This window comes from Balaenoptera physalus, assembly GCF_965194825.1.
Source record: "Balaenoptera physalus genome assembly, chromosome: 20".
NCBI classification, from domain to species: domain Eukaryota; kingdom Metazoa; phylum Chordata; class Mammalia; order Artiodactyla; family Balaenopteridae; genus Balaenoptera; species Balaenoptera physalus.
Window position 1 is genome coordinate 61717172 of NC_138901.1, and position 17137 is coordinate 61734308.

At 44.2% G+C, this 17137-nt stretch overlaps 1 protein-coding gene across 4 annotated transcripts in view; it reads left to right on the forward strand.

The window, feature by feature from the left end:
• Positions 1-4032, forward strand: part of LOC309650253 (heparan sulfate glucosamine 3-O-sulfotransferase 3B1) — a 40256-nt gene extending 36224 nt beyond the window's left edge. For all 4 annotated transcript variants that reach the window (XM_082441425.1, XM_082441426.1, XM_082441427.1 and 1 more), the window contains one exon: positions 2665-4032. In XM_082441425.1, coding sequence (XP_082297551.1) covers positions 2665-3330 — 666 coding nt within the window. In that variant the 3' untranslated portion in view covers positions 3331-4032. The remainder of the gene's footprint in view (positions 1-2664) is intronic.
• Positions 4033-17137: the final 13105 nt, after the last annotated feature.

The window sequence follows — 17137 nt, forward strand, 5'->3', positions numbered from 1 at the left end:
GACACTCTTACATTTCCCTTATACATGTACACTTCTCTTACTAAAGGGTAACTTTCACTGGTTTTCAGAGCTTTCCTACGTCTGCTGTTTCTTAAAAATAATCAGCCTAAAATAACCCTCATGCCAAAGAGACATATTTCGGGTGGCGTATTCGGCTCCCTTCCCCCCCACCACGGAAGTGCCCCCGGAAACCGGCAGAAGGGGTTCGGAAGGCACCTGCCGAAGTGATGGAGAACCCCGTGGTGCACTCACCCACCAGCTCCTCGGCGTCTGCACCAAGTACGCCCCGAGGAGAGTGACCGTGGAGCCTGCGGTGGTCGGGGGCTGAGGCTTGGTGTCAGCAATTTCCCCGGCTGTTATTTGATAATCAGAGAAAGTCTGAGTGCTTTCTGACATATGTGTGCAAACTCTGGACCATCCTGGGGAGGCGGGGTCCCTTGGAGCTGGTACCCCAGGATGGCGAGGGTGACCGGTGGGTGGTCCAACCCAAGAATCTGCCCACGGCTCAAGGATCCTTTGTTTATGGCCGAGGGGGCTGTGCCTTTGGACCGGAGGACGGTGAGAATTTCCCATCCTTTTCTGCTAGTCCTGGTACACGCTTTCTTATTTGGCCATTTTGTCCCATGACCACCAGGCCCTTGTTTTAGGACGTTGAGGGGACGCAGGCCGCAATAGTTCAGAGACAGTTCTGGAGCCCAGGCAGGCTGAGAGCCACGTCCGCTGTTCCTGCAGCTTTGCCGCTCCCGGGGGCCGTCCCCGTGGCCCTTCTGTGGGGTAGATCCGAGGGAGTGACCAGTCTCCATGTGCAGACCTTGCTTCCTTACACCCTTTCCCGGACGCTGTCAACAGAAGGGAATTGACAGCATTTCCTTGGCACCCAGGCTTGGTCACAAGGAGTGTCACAGGCCTCCCAGGAACCCTGGGGGGTGGGCATCATCCTTTATCTCACGGATCAAATGAGAAAACTGAGGCATGGACAGGTGAGGGGCACATCCCTCAATCAAGGGGGTGCTGAGACTCAGACCGGAGGCTGGACTTCGGCGCCCACGCCAGGTCAGACGGACCCTCTGAAGACAGACCCCAAACCCACTCCATCTGCCCTGGCCCTGGAGAACTTGGCGGGTTGGGTTTCCTTCAGTCATAGCGGTATAGCACTTGGATGCTGAATATTAAACCCTTTCTTGTAGACTCAGTCTAGGTGCAAATGATTGAACACTGGAAACAACTCGGACTTGAGCAAACTCGACCTGCTTTTGAGTGAAATGCAAAATAAGTTGAGAGCCGGGCCCCTCTTTAATCCTTCATCACATTAGCCTGATAACACGGCTATGTTTGTCTAAGTGGTTAATGGGCAAAGTGGGTCAATCCAGCTTTAACTTAAGCCGGGGGCAGCTGCAGGGCTGCAAGGCAGCCCTTCGGGGAGAAGCCTGCTTCGTCTAACTTGCTATGAAGGAGGAACCCGTTGCCCTTTCTGCCGCTTGCAATAGAGTTTATATCGTCATTTCTATAAATGTCTCCCTAGAGGGATTTTGGTCTCAGTAGATTAGGGATGGCTTGAAGCTGGAAGTTCAGAATGTCCTACTGAGAGGTAAATATTTGGTCAAAAATGATGTGGAAATTGTCTTTTTTCCAATTCCTGGGCCCAGGTTGGAATCAATCAGAAATCTCTATCCCATAGCAAATGGAAGATTGTACATCTGTGACCACTACTTAGTGTCCGATTAGGAAACACATCTCCTTCTGATGTACACACACCAACGTGTACACACGCATGCTCAGCGTGGTCCTACTGTGTGCTGTAAACTGTGTACTGAACACGGTCATAATGATCATAATAACGGAGTAGTAGCCACAGCTAGTGAATATCGAATATATAACGTATGCCAGGCACGTTCAAAGCATATCGTGATCATTAATTGTCTTAATCCTCATTAAACTCCCATAAGGTTGGTATTATCATCTTTATTCTTACAGCTGAGGAGAGAGGGCCAGAAAGTAAGTTGCTGAAAATGAGACAGCTTATAAGTGACCGAGCTGGGATTTGAACCCAAGCGGTCTGATGTCCAAGCCCACGGTGCTTAAATGTTAAGCTAAATGCTTCCATTTTACAAACCCCGCAACAACCGAATGCAGTGGGTGGAAATCATTCCCGTTTCACATATTCGGATGCTGAAACTCAGGGAGCAAATCAGGCTCAGTCTTACATCATTGATTCCTGTGATTTTTAGTGCTAATCACCACACAGAACTGCTTTTTCGTCCAGATATCATGTCCTATCTTTCCTGTAGGTTATAGCAGTTTTGCCTACATAGTTATGTTTAAATTATGCTAAGATAGATATCATACAAGTCTCCCGGCCTATGCCAGGCACTTTTCTAAGCTGTTGAGGTATATTAATACGTTTAATCATCACAACAGCCGTAGGAGATCGGTAGTATTATTATTTCCCATTAAGTGCATCCACGAGGAAGCAGGGGTGCACAGCCTTGCGTCTGTGTGACTTCTCCGCGATCACGGTCACACGTCTAATAAGTGGAGCGGTCGGTACCTCAACTCAGGCTCCGGGTCTGTAAGACCCCCCCTCTCCCGGGAAGGAGCTCGCGGTGGCAATCAGGGGAAGGCGCTCAGTCTTCAGGCTCTAACGTGCCTTTCTGCTCCGCCCAGGGACCTGATGCCGAGGACCCTGGAGGGGCAGATCACCATGGAGAAGACGCCCAGCTACTTCGTGACGCGCGAGGCGCCCGCGCGCATCTCGGCCATGTCCAAGGACACCAAGCTCCTGGTGGTGGTGCGGGACCCGGTGACCAGGGCCGTCTCGGACTACACGCAGACGCTGTCCAAGCGGCCCGACATCCCCAGCTTCGAGAGCCTGGCCTTCAGGAACCGGACGGCGGGCCTCGTGGACCGGGCGTGGAGCGCCATCCAGATCGGCCTGTACGCCGAGCACCTGGAGCGCTGGCTGCGCCACTTCCCCGCCCGGCAGCTGCTCTTCGTGAGCGGCGAGCGGCTGGTGCGCGACCCGGCCGGCGAGCTGGGCCGCGTGCAGGACTTCCTGGGCCTCAAGCGCATCATCTCCGACAAGCACTTCTACTTCAACCAGACCAAGGGCTTCCCCTGCCTCAAGAAGGCCGAGGGCAGCGGCCGCCCTCACTGCCTGGGCAAGACCAAGGGCAGACCCCACCCCGAGATCGACGGCCAGGTCCTGCGGCGGCTGCGCGACTTCTACCGGCCCTTCAACCGCAAGTTCTACCAGATGACGGGCCACGACTTCGGCTGGGACTGATCAGACCCTCCCGCCCCCACCCCCCGCCTCCCCTACCCGGGGCTTAGGAAATATTGAGAGAGATTATATGTATGTAAAATGTACAGAAATCTATTTTATAATAATTTATTTTTAATTCATAAGCAATTAATTCACTAAGCTGCCTAGCCACGCTCTTTAGAGAGTCACATAATCTGTTAACATTCCAAAGTGTTTCTAATATTTTCTTCTTGTCTTCACAATGGATGGTGCTTCCTTTTTTTTTTTTTTTCTTTCTTTCTACCCATTGTATTTAAAAAGAAGAAAAGCACAACTTGAGATTTTTGTTGTTACGGGTATGCAGCCTTCGATCGCTGTCTGGATGCACTTGCCCACCTCCTCATATGGAAGCTTCCATCTCCCTTCCTGCCTGGGCACCTCTGGGAGCTCTGGGCCGCCAGACCTTCACATAGCAGCTTTCTCGCTGACGTGCTGACACATCCAAGGGCGTAGACTCCAAACCACAGCGCTCGGTTTTCCCCCCAAGTCCGCTCAGCACACAGGGGAATCACTACCCTGGCAGGAACCTCCACATCCTTTGAGAGTCTGCCTGTCAGGGCCCTTGACTTTACCTTTTGATTCTGAAGGGTGCCCCTGCCTCATCTTCTGCCCCATCCCTGGTTCAATAACCGGCTTGAAGTGTATGCAAATATCAGTCCCCACTTCTGCAGGTCCCGTGTGTGAGATGCTCGGCTGCTGCTTTAGAAATAAAGACGATCCCTTCTAATTTGCATGCGAGTGCATCGTGTTCCGTTCTCCAGGCAGACGGTTCTGCTTTGACACACCAAAGAATCCCCTAGGCCAGCAGAGCCACCGGATCGAACCAAGGGTGCCGGGTGTCGAGACCTGCAGGGGTCAGGTTCATCCCACGCCATCTGAGTCTACCAAGGTGCCACTAGGTGCGGAGCCAGCCCCTGTTTGGTGTCTGGAACTCCCCTCCCTGGAATTCCTAGCTCATCTCAGACAACACGCTCTGTAGCCAACAGCCAAACAGCGAGAACCAGGAGAGGCTCTTGTAAAAAGAGACTGGGAACGCTGGCCCGTGTTGCCTGTAAGCGCTCGAGCCTGTGCCGCTGTCCCTTGCTTTAGCCAGGCCCTGGCAGAAGGGGTGCCAGCACTGTGGCTGCTGACGCAGAATGCCCTCCCCTACCTCTCCGTGGAGGGGGCAGAGGAGGGGTCATTTGTGATGACCAGCTAGTGGCAGTTGGGTAACCATATAGCAATATCAAAGAACTGTCATTTGTGTTCTACTTTCACTAAGGAATATATGGGAAGATATTGTCCAAATGGTTGGGTTGTGATATTTACAAAGGGCACTTTGGTATGTTCTATGGGATAACTCGCTCGCCAGTGAAACAAAACACTGGTCTTTACGGGATGTCTTATTGATAATCTGGTCTGTCTTTGCCCACAAGTTTTAGCCCCGACGTAGCTAGTTAGCGCTTAGCTGCAAAGCTAAGGTGTAGAAGGATGGGCACGGGGACGTGGAGGCGGGAGCTCTGTGCATTCCTGAGATGCTGTGTGCATTTCATAGCTTTGTTACTGCCTCTGCCAAGCCGTGTAGAACCTGCACTTAGGGGAACGCCCGTAATCATGGCATGACTCTTCCCTCTTGCTGCTTGGGTGTCAAAGACATCTTCATGAGGGTGCTAATTGATCGTGCATTTCTCCAATCAGAAGGCTCATTAGAAATAAAACTGGGAACACCTCTTTTCCGTTACAGCATAACATCGCTCAAAGTCAAAGCCAGCCCACATCTGCCACCCGATCCGGCCCTGTCCGCTTTCTGTGCACTCCCGTGCTCTGACATTGTGTGTGATGTCAACTTGCAAAAAAAGTTCAGAGAAGCGTTTGCCACAAAGCAGTGGGGAGATGCACATGAACTTTTCCTTCCCCTCCAGGTCCCTGCTTGTCTTTCTAAGCTGGACCATTTTCGATTAAGTTGTTTATTCCCTGCCTTAAAACTGAAACAGGAAATCCTCAGAGAGAAGGAGGGTCATTTAGTCATGAACACTGAAGTGAGTCAAGATTCTATTCTGGGTCAAATCCTTGAATCCAAACAGATGTCGATAATTAGCACTGAAGGACTAGAGCGAGTTTTTCTGTGGAAGACAAATAAATCAGACTTCCTGTGCATCTCTTCCGAGGAGTCTGACGGCTTACGGTTCCTGACGGCTCCTGACTCAGCGTCGGCCCCAAGGTTACACCCCCATCGCGTGATACTTATTACAGGGCACACGTGTCTTCCTCCTGGAGAAGTTGGGCGATACATAAAATTAGGCCTTGACTTTCTTCCTGTTCTAGCCATCTGCACGACCACCGACTTAACCTTTTAGCTGCTAGAAGACAAACACCATTTCTGGTTTGGCAATTTGTCCTAACACGTTTTGGGTTTCTTCCGGATTACAGGAAAAGCTCTGATATTCATGGGGTACTTGATTCCGCTCAGTTTGTTTAAAAACAAACAAAAAGGTTAACAAAAAATTTGGAGGTTGTTATTGTTCCTGTCGAGCCCATGCTGTCTTTGAGGTGTCCGTACTTGGTAAGTGGTACCTGGAAGGGTGTTTAGGTGTAGTGACTGCATCATAAACGTTTAATTGGAAGATGAAGGAAGAGAAGTTGTCTTCTTCATGGTATCCTCCTCTGAAGTCATTTTGAGTGACAGGTACCTTATAGGCCTTTGGAGAAACACAGTTTCAGATCCTACCAGGATATTTTCATGAGAAAGGAAAATAGAAGGTTCCGCTAAACTAGAAACACATAGTGTCTAAAATGCTGACATGGAAGTCAATGTCCTTTTTCTTTTTAGTTGATCAAGAAAGATGGTCAGTAAAACTTCAAGGTGTGGTTAGATTTTTTTTTTCACTTTTGTAACATTAATTTATGACTGAGTTTCATTCAGCCCAGTAACCTGGAATACTGCAAATTCTAGCAGTGTGTCCTCTATAACCTGGATGTTAGAATAACCAATATGTACAAAAAGAAAAAAAAATTAAATCAAATATTTTGTCCTATGTATAACACAAATTAATTTTACACAGAGAAAGATGTTTCTAGGAAAATGAGATTCTGGTAATTCATACTATTTCTTTTTATGAACAAATAAAATATATTTTACCAACTTGTGGGTAATTCTGTGTTTTATTATATGTTGTGGATGGGCAAGGGGATGGTATTTGGTTGAATAACTAATCACACACGTGCACACACACACAAAGGTATTCCAAAGGCATGCCGATCTTTTGTATTTTAAAAGATTTGATCCAAAATCCAAATAGCCTGCAAGTATTTGGGGTAGATTTTTTGTCAATGACTCTGAAGGCTGCAAGATCAGTGAGCGAGCTCCTGCCCCCTGGAGACTGTCCATGGGACCCCAAGAACGCCATGTGCTACAACTTCAGTGCCTCAGGGTCTGGCCAGGGTGGGTGTGAGGGGCTGTCGTGCGTGGGCATGTGTCACACTATGGGTGCCATGTAGCAGGGCACTGTTGCCTGGTGATTTGGGGGAAGGTAGCATTCCCTTCTCACATTTTCAGAGTATTCTCACGTCTGTCATTTGGAGTTCCTTGTCTTTGGGACGGAGTGGAAAAGGGTTTGGACGAGAGGGCATTTCCGTATCTGTTTTCTCTTGACATAGCACACCACCTGCACCGTTATGGATTATTATTTACTACTTTAAACATATGATTCATTCTTTTACTTAATTTTTTTTCAATTTTCAATTGAGATTTATTTTCATTTGGTACACCTCTGGTTGCGTTTTAAAATAGCCGACACTAAGTTGATACATTAAGGCTCAAACCCAAGAGTTCTGACTTCTTTTTTTTCTTTTTTATAAACCACTTTATTGAGGTGAGATTGGCATACAAAAAGTGTACATATTTAGTGTATCCCACTGGATGAGTTTGGTAATAATTATACACCCATGAAACCAATGCCACCATCCATGCCATAAACATATGCATCACCTTCACAAGTTTCCTCCCACCATTCTTATTTACTTTTTTTGTGGTAAGAACATTTTACACAAGATCCACCCACTCTGCAAATTTTTAAGTATTCAACATAGTATTGTTAACTATAGACACTGTGGTGTATAGTAGGTGTCTAGGACTTAATTCATTTTATGTAACTGAAACTTTTACTCAATTTAAAAAGGAAACATATTACAGTTTTAGGTGAATAGCCATTACCTCTTGCCATAAAGAGGAGGTAATAATAAAAAACGTAGATACAGTGAAAACAAAGAGACGCTAGTAATCTCTAGTTATATATAACTCAAGCCACGTTGGCCATAAGCTATCCACTGCTCCCAGCAAAGGTCACTCCTGTTGAAGACTAGCACTCACCTGAGATGTGCATCTTGCCATGAAGGCTGGAAGAGACTTGAAGAGGAAATGATTGCTCATGCTTTTTGGTGTTGAGTCCAGCATAGCATTTTGGAAAGGTAGTGAAAAGAATGCCCCTCCAAATAGGAAGATTGCTGCTGGTCAGTCTAGAGACAAGTCTCTTGTTAACACCCGGTTTTCAGAAGCCTGCAGTTTATAGAACTTGTTTCTTCAAACCTAGGAGTATGCCACTAGGTGATATATGTGTGGGCCTTGAGTGCTGACCTGACTTTGCCCCTCACCCCATCAGTTTTTTGCTTTTTCTACAGAAAGGTAATAAAGTGGACCTAAAATCTACTCATTAACCTGATGGCACAGTTTAGAGCAGTATTTCTCAAGCTTGGGCAAATACTCGAATGACTGAGAGAGGTCTTAAAAATTACTGAAGCTCTAACACACCTTAGACCAATTACATTAGAATCTCTAGGGGATGAGGCCCAGACACTGGTGTATTTAAAAAGCTCCCCAAGCATGGACCTTGAGGGCATTACGCTTAGTGAAATAAGTCAGACAGAGAAAGACAAATATTGTGTCATCTCACATATATGTGGAATCTAAAAATGGCAAACGCAGAGGAACAGAGCAGAATGCTGGTTGCCAGGGGCTGGGGGATGGTGGAAATGGGGAAATATTGGTCAAAGGGTACAAACTTCCAGTTATAAGTTAAAAGTTTAGGTATCGGGGACTTCCCTGGTGGTCCAGTGGCTAAGACACCACGCTTCCACTGCAGGGGGCACGGGTTCAACCCCTGGTCAGGGGAACTAAGATCCCGCATGCCACGCAGCGTGGCCAAAAAATAGAAAAAAAAAGTTTGGGTATCTAACATATAGCACAGTGATTATAGCTTATAATACTGTACTGTGTATTTGAATGTTGCTAAGAAAGCAGATCTTAAACGTTCTTACCGCAGAAAAAGAAATGGTAATTACGGCACAGGATAGAGGTGGTAGCTAATACAACGGTGGTCATCAATTTACAATTTATTTTATTTTATTAATTTTTATTTATTTATTTTTTGGCCGTGCCACACTGCGTGACATTCAGGATCTTAGTTCCCCGACCAGGGATTGAACCTGTGCCCCCTGCAGTGGAAACGCAGAGTCCTAACCACTGGACTGCCAGGGAAGTCCCTAATTTGCAGTTTATAAACATATCCAATCAAGATGTTGTACACCTTAAACTTACACAATGTTAAGTGTCAATTATATTTCAGTAAAGCTGAAAAAATTAAAAAATAAAATGAAATTAAATAGAAAGCTCCCCAAGTGATTTTTTTAAAATTATTTATTTATTTATTATTTTTTATTTTTGGCTGTGTTGGGTCTTCTTTTCTGTGCAAGGGCTTTCTCTAGTTGTGGCGAGCAGGGGCCACTCTTCATCGCGGTGCGCGGGCCTCTCACTGTCGCGGCCTCTCTTGTTGCGGAGCACAGGCTCCAGACGCGCAGGCTCAGTAGTTGTGGCTCATGGGCCCAGTTGCTCCGCGGCATGTGGGATCTTCCCAGACCAGGGCTTGAACCCGTGTCCCCTGCATTGGCAGGCAGATTCTCAACCACTGCGCCACCAGGGAAGCCCTCCCCAAGTGATTTTAACATGTAGCCAAGATTGAGAGCCTTGGTTCTCCAAGTGTGTGTCCTGGGCCATGTCAGCGTCCCCTGGGAAGCCGATAGCCATGTAAATCCTCAGGCCCCATCTCAGACCTACTGAGTCAGAAACTCCGCATTTCAGAAGCTTTCCAGATGATTCTGATTCCTACTAAAGGTTGAGAACCACCGTGTTAGGGCATAGACTTCATTTCCTTTTAAAACTGGAGAGCTTGGATTCCTATTCAGGTACCTTTTCCCCTGTCCCATGATCTTTACCAAGTCCATTACTAAGCGGTCACCCCTTATAACTCTGGGTCTCCTTTAAGGGAATGTCGATCTCACAGCATTGCAAACAGTGGCCGTGGCTGTCTGGCTTCCCTCACTCTGCCGTGTCCTATTTTGTCGGGCAGCCCCCAAGCTATCATCGCTAACATGTTCCTGAAACCGCCTAAGAGTGGGATGATAGACTTATATATCATAAGGGATTTTAAAAAGAGAGCTAGAATCCTTTAAAGCCCTAATGCAACTTCCCTTCTCGATTCCACGTTCAATAATGTATTTCCAGCACTCTGTATAGGATCCGTAATTATTTCTCCTATCCTTCACAACTGAATACACAACCGACTCCCTCAAGGGCACTGATGGGCCATTCAAGGCGGAAGATTCCCCCGGGGGTCACGTTCTCAGTTATGAAAAGCTCATCTAAACCGACAGTGCCCATCACTATCATCTAGTTTTATTTTTTCATTCCCACTCTTGTTTATTATTACTGGGGGTGAAAGATGATAAAGTACTCACGAGATAGCACAAGATCTGCTGTAGTAACATATCTGTGGGCTCAAGCCTGCATTCCTCCTTTGAGAGCTTGGGATAGTCTGTTCCCATCCAACAGTCTGTTTTCTGGGAACTGAAAGGGGTTTGAGGTCCCCAGGGCGTAGTGTCCTGAGAAGGGTGCGTAGAACGCACTGATGAGCCTTCCTTCAGCCTTCATACTTGTGCAGGTGCTAGAGGCTCTTTTATATCTTTATAAAGATAAAGATGAAGCTGTTATCATTCTTCCATGGAATCCTGGCCTCAAAACATCTAGACCTTGTGTGCTTTCTCTTTTGATATATTTAGCAGAAGAAGTAGCAATGGAGGACACCACGTCTCCATGGGAAGCAGTCAGCAACAGAAGACTCTGGAAATTCTTGGGAAGGGGAGTCGTCTGACGGGAGGGAAGTTCAGAGACATGTTTGGGATACGCTGTTCCATGTGACTTGAAGCAAGAAGAAGCTGGGGGCAGAGATGAGTTCATTCATTCAGTAAATATTTACTGAGTGCCTACCACTGCTCAGGACACAACCTAAATAAGACACATGTCCTGCTTCAAGTAATTCCTGGGGGAGGCGAAGATGCAACGCAGTGTGACAAGGGGGCCATGAGGAGGAGCTGTGGGAAAGCAGGACATCGGGGACCAGCCTGATTGGGGGTGGGGGAAGGGAAGGGTCAAACCCATCCATCCGGTAGGATGCAGCCAGGTGATTGGCTGGAGGGTGGTCGGGAGGCAGAGGGAGAGAATCATGGCAAAGATCTAGATGGGTAGGAATCCGGCCAGTTGGGAACTGCAGGCTGATCAGTGGGGCCGTGCATGGAGTGTGTGGGAGAGGGACGAGAGGGTTCCGGAGGGGCCAGCAGAAGATGGTACCGCAGGCAAGTTCACCGCAGTCCAGCTGCCTCTGAGCCGCAGAGCCACAGGTTCCTCCAGCCGGCTGCCTACCTGGCACCTATTTGGACGTCTCCCTGAGCATCTCAGATAAAAACATGCCCCCAGCTAAACTCTAGGTTCTCTTTCCTAAATCTCCTCCCCTCATCTCGCCTGCTCAAAAGCAAAAATAGTGCATCCCTGGGGCCAAGAGCTGCTCCCTCCTTCGTGGCCAGCTCACCGGATAGACCCCGTTCCTGGCTCTGCTCTCGCCCATGGCCTTGTGGGTTGGCCTACTTTGAAGCTCTCCTACAGATTAGGAAATCCTTTCAAACTTCTCATGGGCCATTAACATCTTTCCTTCTTTCAGGGTGTTCTTTGAATGGACTGCCCTGTTTTGGAGGCAAGAAACATAAATACATCCCTGAAAAAATAAATTTTGACTTGAAGAGTTTGTAAAATCCAGTTCTTTATCATCTTGATCATCTCCAGTCCCTAAGTTGGTGAAATAACATTTCAAAACTGTCATAAAGAAAAAAAAAAAAAGGTCCAGATACACAGTGATTGATTTGAAGGGCCTGACAGCTCTAGTACTTAGCTTGGAATTTATGAATCAAAAGCTTTAAAACTTAACCCAAGAAAGTTTTTTTAAGTAATACTATTTCCACCTAATTAAGGACTGTCATACAAATATGATTTATTTACAGTTATCATTCATGTATAGTGTAGAATTATCCAAGTTTTTAAAAAAATTTCTAATGACTTTTGTGCATTAACTCAATCAAGAGACTTTATTAAAATATTATCTTTCCCCACCTGGATAAAGAAATTAATGCCTACTTATTACATGAAATTTAGAAACGATAGAAAAATATAATGAGAACATAAAAATCACTTCATTCCTACCACCTGGAGTTAAGCGTGGTGAACACCTAAAGGATCATATATTCAACTTTTTCTGTGCATAGTTGTATATAAATTTATGTGTGTATAACATAAAGACGATAAAAATATATAATTTTGTATCCTGCTTTATTTATTCAACAGAAAATTTGTACTCATTAAACATGCTCCTAACAATATGCATTATTAGAAAACATAATTTTTAGTGACCTCAAAGTAGTCCATCTTATGGATTTATCATAATTTGCCTTTTTCCTGTTATTGGAATTTGTGCCTGTTTCTAATTTTTTACTATTATAAATAACGCTTCAATGAAAATTTTGTACATAAATACTTATCCATTTTGGATTATTTCCTTAGTCTAGATATGAACAGGATTAGTAAGTGAATACAGAATCAAAGGTTATGACCTTTATAAAGACTTCAAAGAATTGCTTTCTCTCTTTTTTAGCCATAGTTATACGGGAAAAATGGTTCTTCTGCAGTATCAGGTGGAAAAGAGTAAGATGTGAAATTGTATCTTCATCGTTACCTCAGTTATTTAAAACACATTAAAATATGTGTCATACAAGAAGAATATATTGTAGTGATTGCCTCTGAGTAGTGAATTATTTCACTCACTTCTTTAGACTCTTAAACTTTTTTTGTGGACAGTCTTTCTGCCCCCCGCCCCCCATGACATATTTTTACGGGCCACCAATAGTACCCTGTGTTCACCTCTATCCGTGCACTGCTTTCTCTTATTTTAAATTCTTGATTTACTTTTTTTCTTTCTTTTTTCAAGATGGTTATTTTTATAAACGAAAGGTATGCACGCCAATGAATTCTTCAAGGCTTCTAACCTAAATGAAGCCCCCCTGAGTCACCTGCCTCTTTCCACGCCTCAGAAAGCATTCCGTTTCAACTCGTTTGGTGGATTTTTTTACATTGTATTCTCCTTCAAATTCTTCTGATGACAGATTACTCCACGATCGAAGTTTATTAGTAGACACACAATTAGTGCTGAAGCCTTAAAGTTTTCTTCACAATATTCATGTCAAAATAAAGGTTCAAGTTAAGTTAAAATGAGCTTTCCTCAAGCTGGGTGCACAGACAGGATTAGATCAATCCATGATTCAGAACCATTTAATTTTAAAGAGAAAAGTACTAAATTATGAGTACAATTACAATTACTTAAGTTATATGTAATTACTAAAGAGTTTTAAAGCATACTGCCTTTTAAAAGGTTTTAATTAATAAGTTTATTCAGAATATATTTATTGATGACCAACGATATTCTGACAGTGGGGGATTGAGATGTGGTCCTTGACCTCATGCGGGTGACACTCTGTTGAGAGGTAAAATGATTCTGGTACCCATTCCGGTGTGTGGTGTGGGTTTTCCAGCACCGCCAAGGAGATGGCATCATGTCCACAGGTGAGGACTCAGTCCTATTAGACTGTCCTACCTCTCGCTCCAGATGCCAATCACAAGTCCAGGTTGTCCCCTGGGATTCTGACCAACGGGCTAGAAATGGGAGGTTCCCACAAACCCCCTCCTTGGATTCACTTAAATGGCTGGAGCAGCTCACAGAACTCAGAGAAGGATTTTACTTACTAAATTTCCTGTTTATTATAAAAGGATATCGTTTCCCATAGGAACTGCCGGATGGAAGAGAGGCACAGGGCAAGACATGGGGAAAGGATGCATGTGTGGGATTAGTGCCCTTATAAAGGAGACGCCACAGAGCTGCTCGGCCCTTCCACCAGGTGAGGACACAGCAAGAAGTCCGTGACTTGGAAGAGGGCCCTCTCCTGATCACGCTGGCACCCTGATCTCAAACTTCCAGCTCCAGAACTTTGAGAAATAAACTTCTGTTGTTTAAAAGCTACCCAGGGCTGTGGTATTTTGTTATAGCTGCCTGAACGGACCCAGACAGCCTGTCAGTTGCACCACCGGAGACACTCACCTGGTCCCTGGAAGCACTGAGTTTCTAAGCCCTAGTGTGGAGGTGTGTGCTTAAATATTCTTTTTAAAAAAATTAGTGGTAAAATATACATAAAACTTACCATTTTAATCATTTTAAAGGGTATGTTCAGGGGTATTGAATTCATTCACATTGTTGTGCAACCATCACCACCATCCATCTCCAGAACTTTTCTCATCTTCCTAAACTGAAACTCTGTCCCCATTAAACACTAATTCCCCATCCCCTTCTCCCCTGGCCCTTGGCAACCTCCATCCTACCTTCTGTCTCTATGGCTTGGACTCCTCTAGGGACCTTGTAAAGTGGAATCATACAGTATGTGTCCTTTTATGACTAGCTTACCTCGCTTAGCACCCATCCTCCAAGTTTATCCATGTTGAAGCAAGTTAAAATCTTCTTCTTTCATTGGCAGAATAGTATTCCATTGTGTGTATGGACCACATTTTGTTGACCCATTCATCTGTCGATGGACACTGGGGTAGCTTCCACATTTTGCCCACTATGAACATGGGAGTGAAATATCTGAGTCCCTGCTTTCAATTCTTTGGGGTATCTACCCTTAAATATTCTCCTGCGTAAGTTCACACAGGGACATTTACCCCCCCGGGGTTTGTATGCATGTTTGGCTCCCAGCTTGTAGGTACAGGCTAACACGAGGATCTTTTCTCCTAATGAATCTCAAGGGTGCACCCTGTTACAAGCTACAGGGCAGTAACGGGAACAGAATTTCACGGTTGAGCTCCACCGCCTCCCCGCTAAATGGTTGTAAAAATGGGGGAGTGTGTGGGTGAGAGATTATTGTTATTTTAATTATTTTTGAGTCTTGAGAAATTAATCAGTGTCCCAGTGATTGTTTACATTTGGCCATATAAGAACTGATCCCAGCTCAGCTGGCTTGTCCAGCTGTTCACAGATGTTGAAATCTAGGAGGCTCATGAAAAGGGGTGCTGAAGGTATTTTCCTAATGATGTGTAACTAGTCAAAAATGACCTATGTGATTCCTACCCCAAATTTAGTTTAATCCATGACCTTTCTTTGCTCAGAAAGGAGGGAGATCAAAAATATACTGTGACTACTGTAGTCCTTTGAAAATGGTGGCTTTCTTCCTGGATGAAATGGTTATTTCCGTTACCAGGAAAAATATGGCTACAATACTATGGCCTGGATTTGGGGGGGACCTGCTTTATTTAGTAATACAAATAACTTATACATAGCATCAAATCATTCTATGAAAACGAGAGGCAATTTTGTCCTTAAATTTCTTTGTATTGATTCTGTTTACCACAGGCTTGTTTATATTAATAATTTCACACTGTTTGTGAGAAAAGGATTTGCCAGACACTGTTAATCCCAAACCAGGCACAGTGAGAATTTATTTGCTCGTCCATCTAATCAACAAATATTTACTGAAAACCAACTGTGAGCCAAGTGTCTCCATTGGGCTCACTTCAGAGCAGAGCCTGAGGCAAGGATGCAGTGCAGGTGGTTTATCTGTGAGGTCACCCCGGAAGTGGGAGTGGGGGAGAGGCATGCAGTGAAAGGCGGGGCTCAGTCATGTTGTGGGCACCCGAGAAAGAATTGTCTATGTACAGGCCAGGAGGGCGGGGCATTTATTCCCACCCCTCATTGGTTGAGAGTTACCCCTGGGGGCATTAATTTGTTTGCATACCTCCAGCAAACTCCTCAATAAAAAGAAGCAGTTTCTTGAGATGGGGAGCTGTCAGCTTGCAGGAATCTGGGCCCTGGTGATGTGGGGTCGGCCACTGGCAGTGTCTGCTGTGCCACCTCGACTTCCTGCTAGGGATACAGCAGTGCCCAAAACAGGTACCCTCTCTGCTCTCATTTTTGGGGGAGGGGAGGACAGACACTAGACAAACACAAATTCTGGTTATAATTGTAATAAATGCCTATAAGAGTTTAGGATAAGTGCTTCATGGGGTGACTGACCCCATCTGGGGATGAAGATTATTTCAAATTCCAAATAAATGGAGTCTGAGTATACGATTTCTTGAGTATTTATTTATATACTATAAGAAAAGTTTGAAATTTGGTGTTGTAATTCCTATCAATTTTTATCATCATCCTGAGAGTTATTGAAGTATGCAGGATACCAGGTGAGAAACTCATGCTGGAACTTTTGGTGGTTCTGGCAGCCTGATTGTGGCTAGATTGCTCTCATTGGACTGGCTGAGCAGTTATGATGGAATGGTTTACACGTGGATACATTTAAAAACATATTATTTATTTTCTAATTATAGGAATGATATAAGTTTACTAGAGACAATAAGGAAACATATTATATAGTATGTATTATGCATAGTGATTATTATATATAGTATATATATTTATTATAAGTAAGCATAGTGATTTTATATATTTTATTTATCATAAATAATAGCAATTAAATATGTTATATATATTATAAATAATAACACTCTCAAGAAAAATGCCTTGTTTAAGGGTAATTTCCCTCCAATCCTTTTTATTCACATGTATATGCTAAGTCCTTGAGTCATCAATTTAATATTTAGTTTCCCTTATCCTTGGATATTCCTGAAAATGCATTGCATGTAGTGAGTTGTAAAACTACAGAAGTGCAGGATTGAATCACATACTAATTGAGTGAATGAGTCTCGCCAACCAACCCATGAGTACGCTCATTTTACTAGAAATATTCTGTTCTCTGTAAAGTTGGGGAAACACAAAATTTCCAGACCTCCCATCCCTGTGAACATCATGGATGTGTCATCTGTGAATATCAAGGTCACATGTGTGTGTATTTCTCATATATTTAGTTGAAATTATACCAACTGTGCAGTAACATCCTATTTTATTTAACACTATTTTTGGAGCATTATTACAATTTTTTCATCGTGATAATTCTGATGGCCAAATGATATTCTATAGCATGAATATATCATAATTTGCTTTTATGTCCAATTCTACTATTGGAATGTAAGTTGCTTCTAGGTCTGTGTTACTTTAATCAATACTGCAGTGAATATCTTGAGGATTAGCCTGTGTCTGAATTTTTGAAAATTTCTTGGTATAGATATCTAAAATTGCAATTTCTTGGTCAAAGAGAATGAATATTTTTAAGGTTTCTAATAAATGTTGTCAAATTACCTTCCAGAAAAATTGAAATGTGGGTGTAAATTTTTTAAAAATTTCCTCAACTCTTCAATTACTTTGATGAATCTCTTTTGTCAAAATAATCAATCTGGTTGTATTCAGAGCTTTTAGATGCCTTTACTTTCATTGTAAAAGGAATTTTACAATGAAAGTAAAATCTATTTTTCCTTTTTGGGGATTA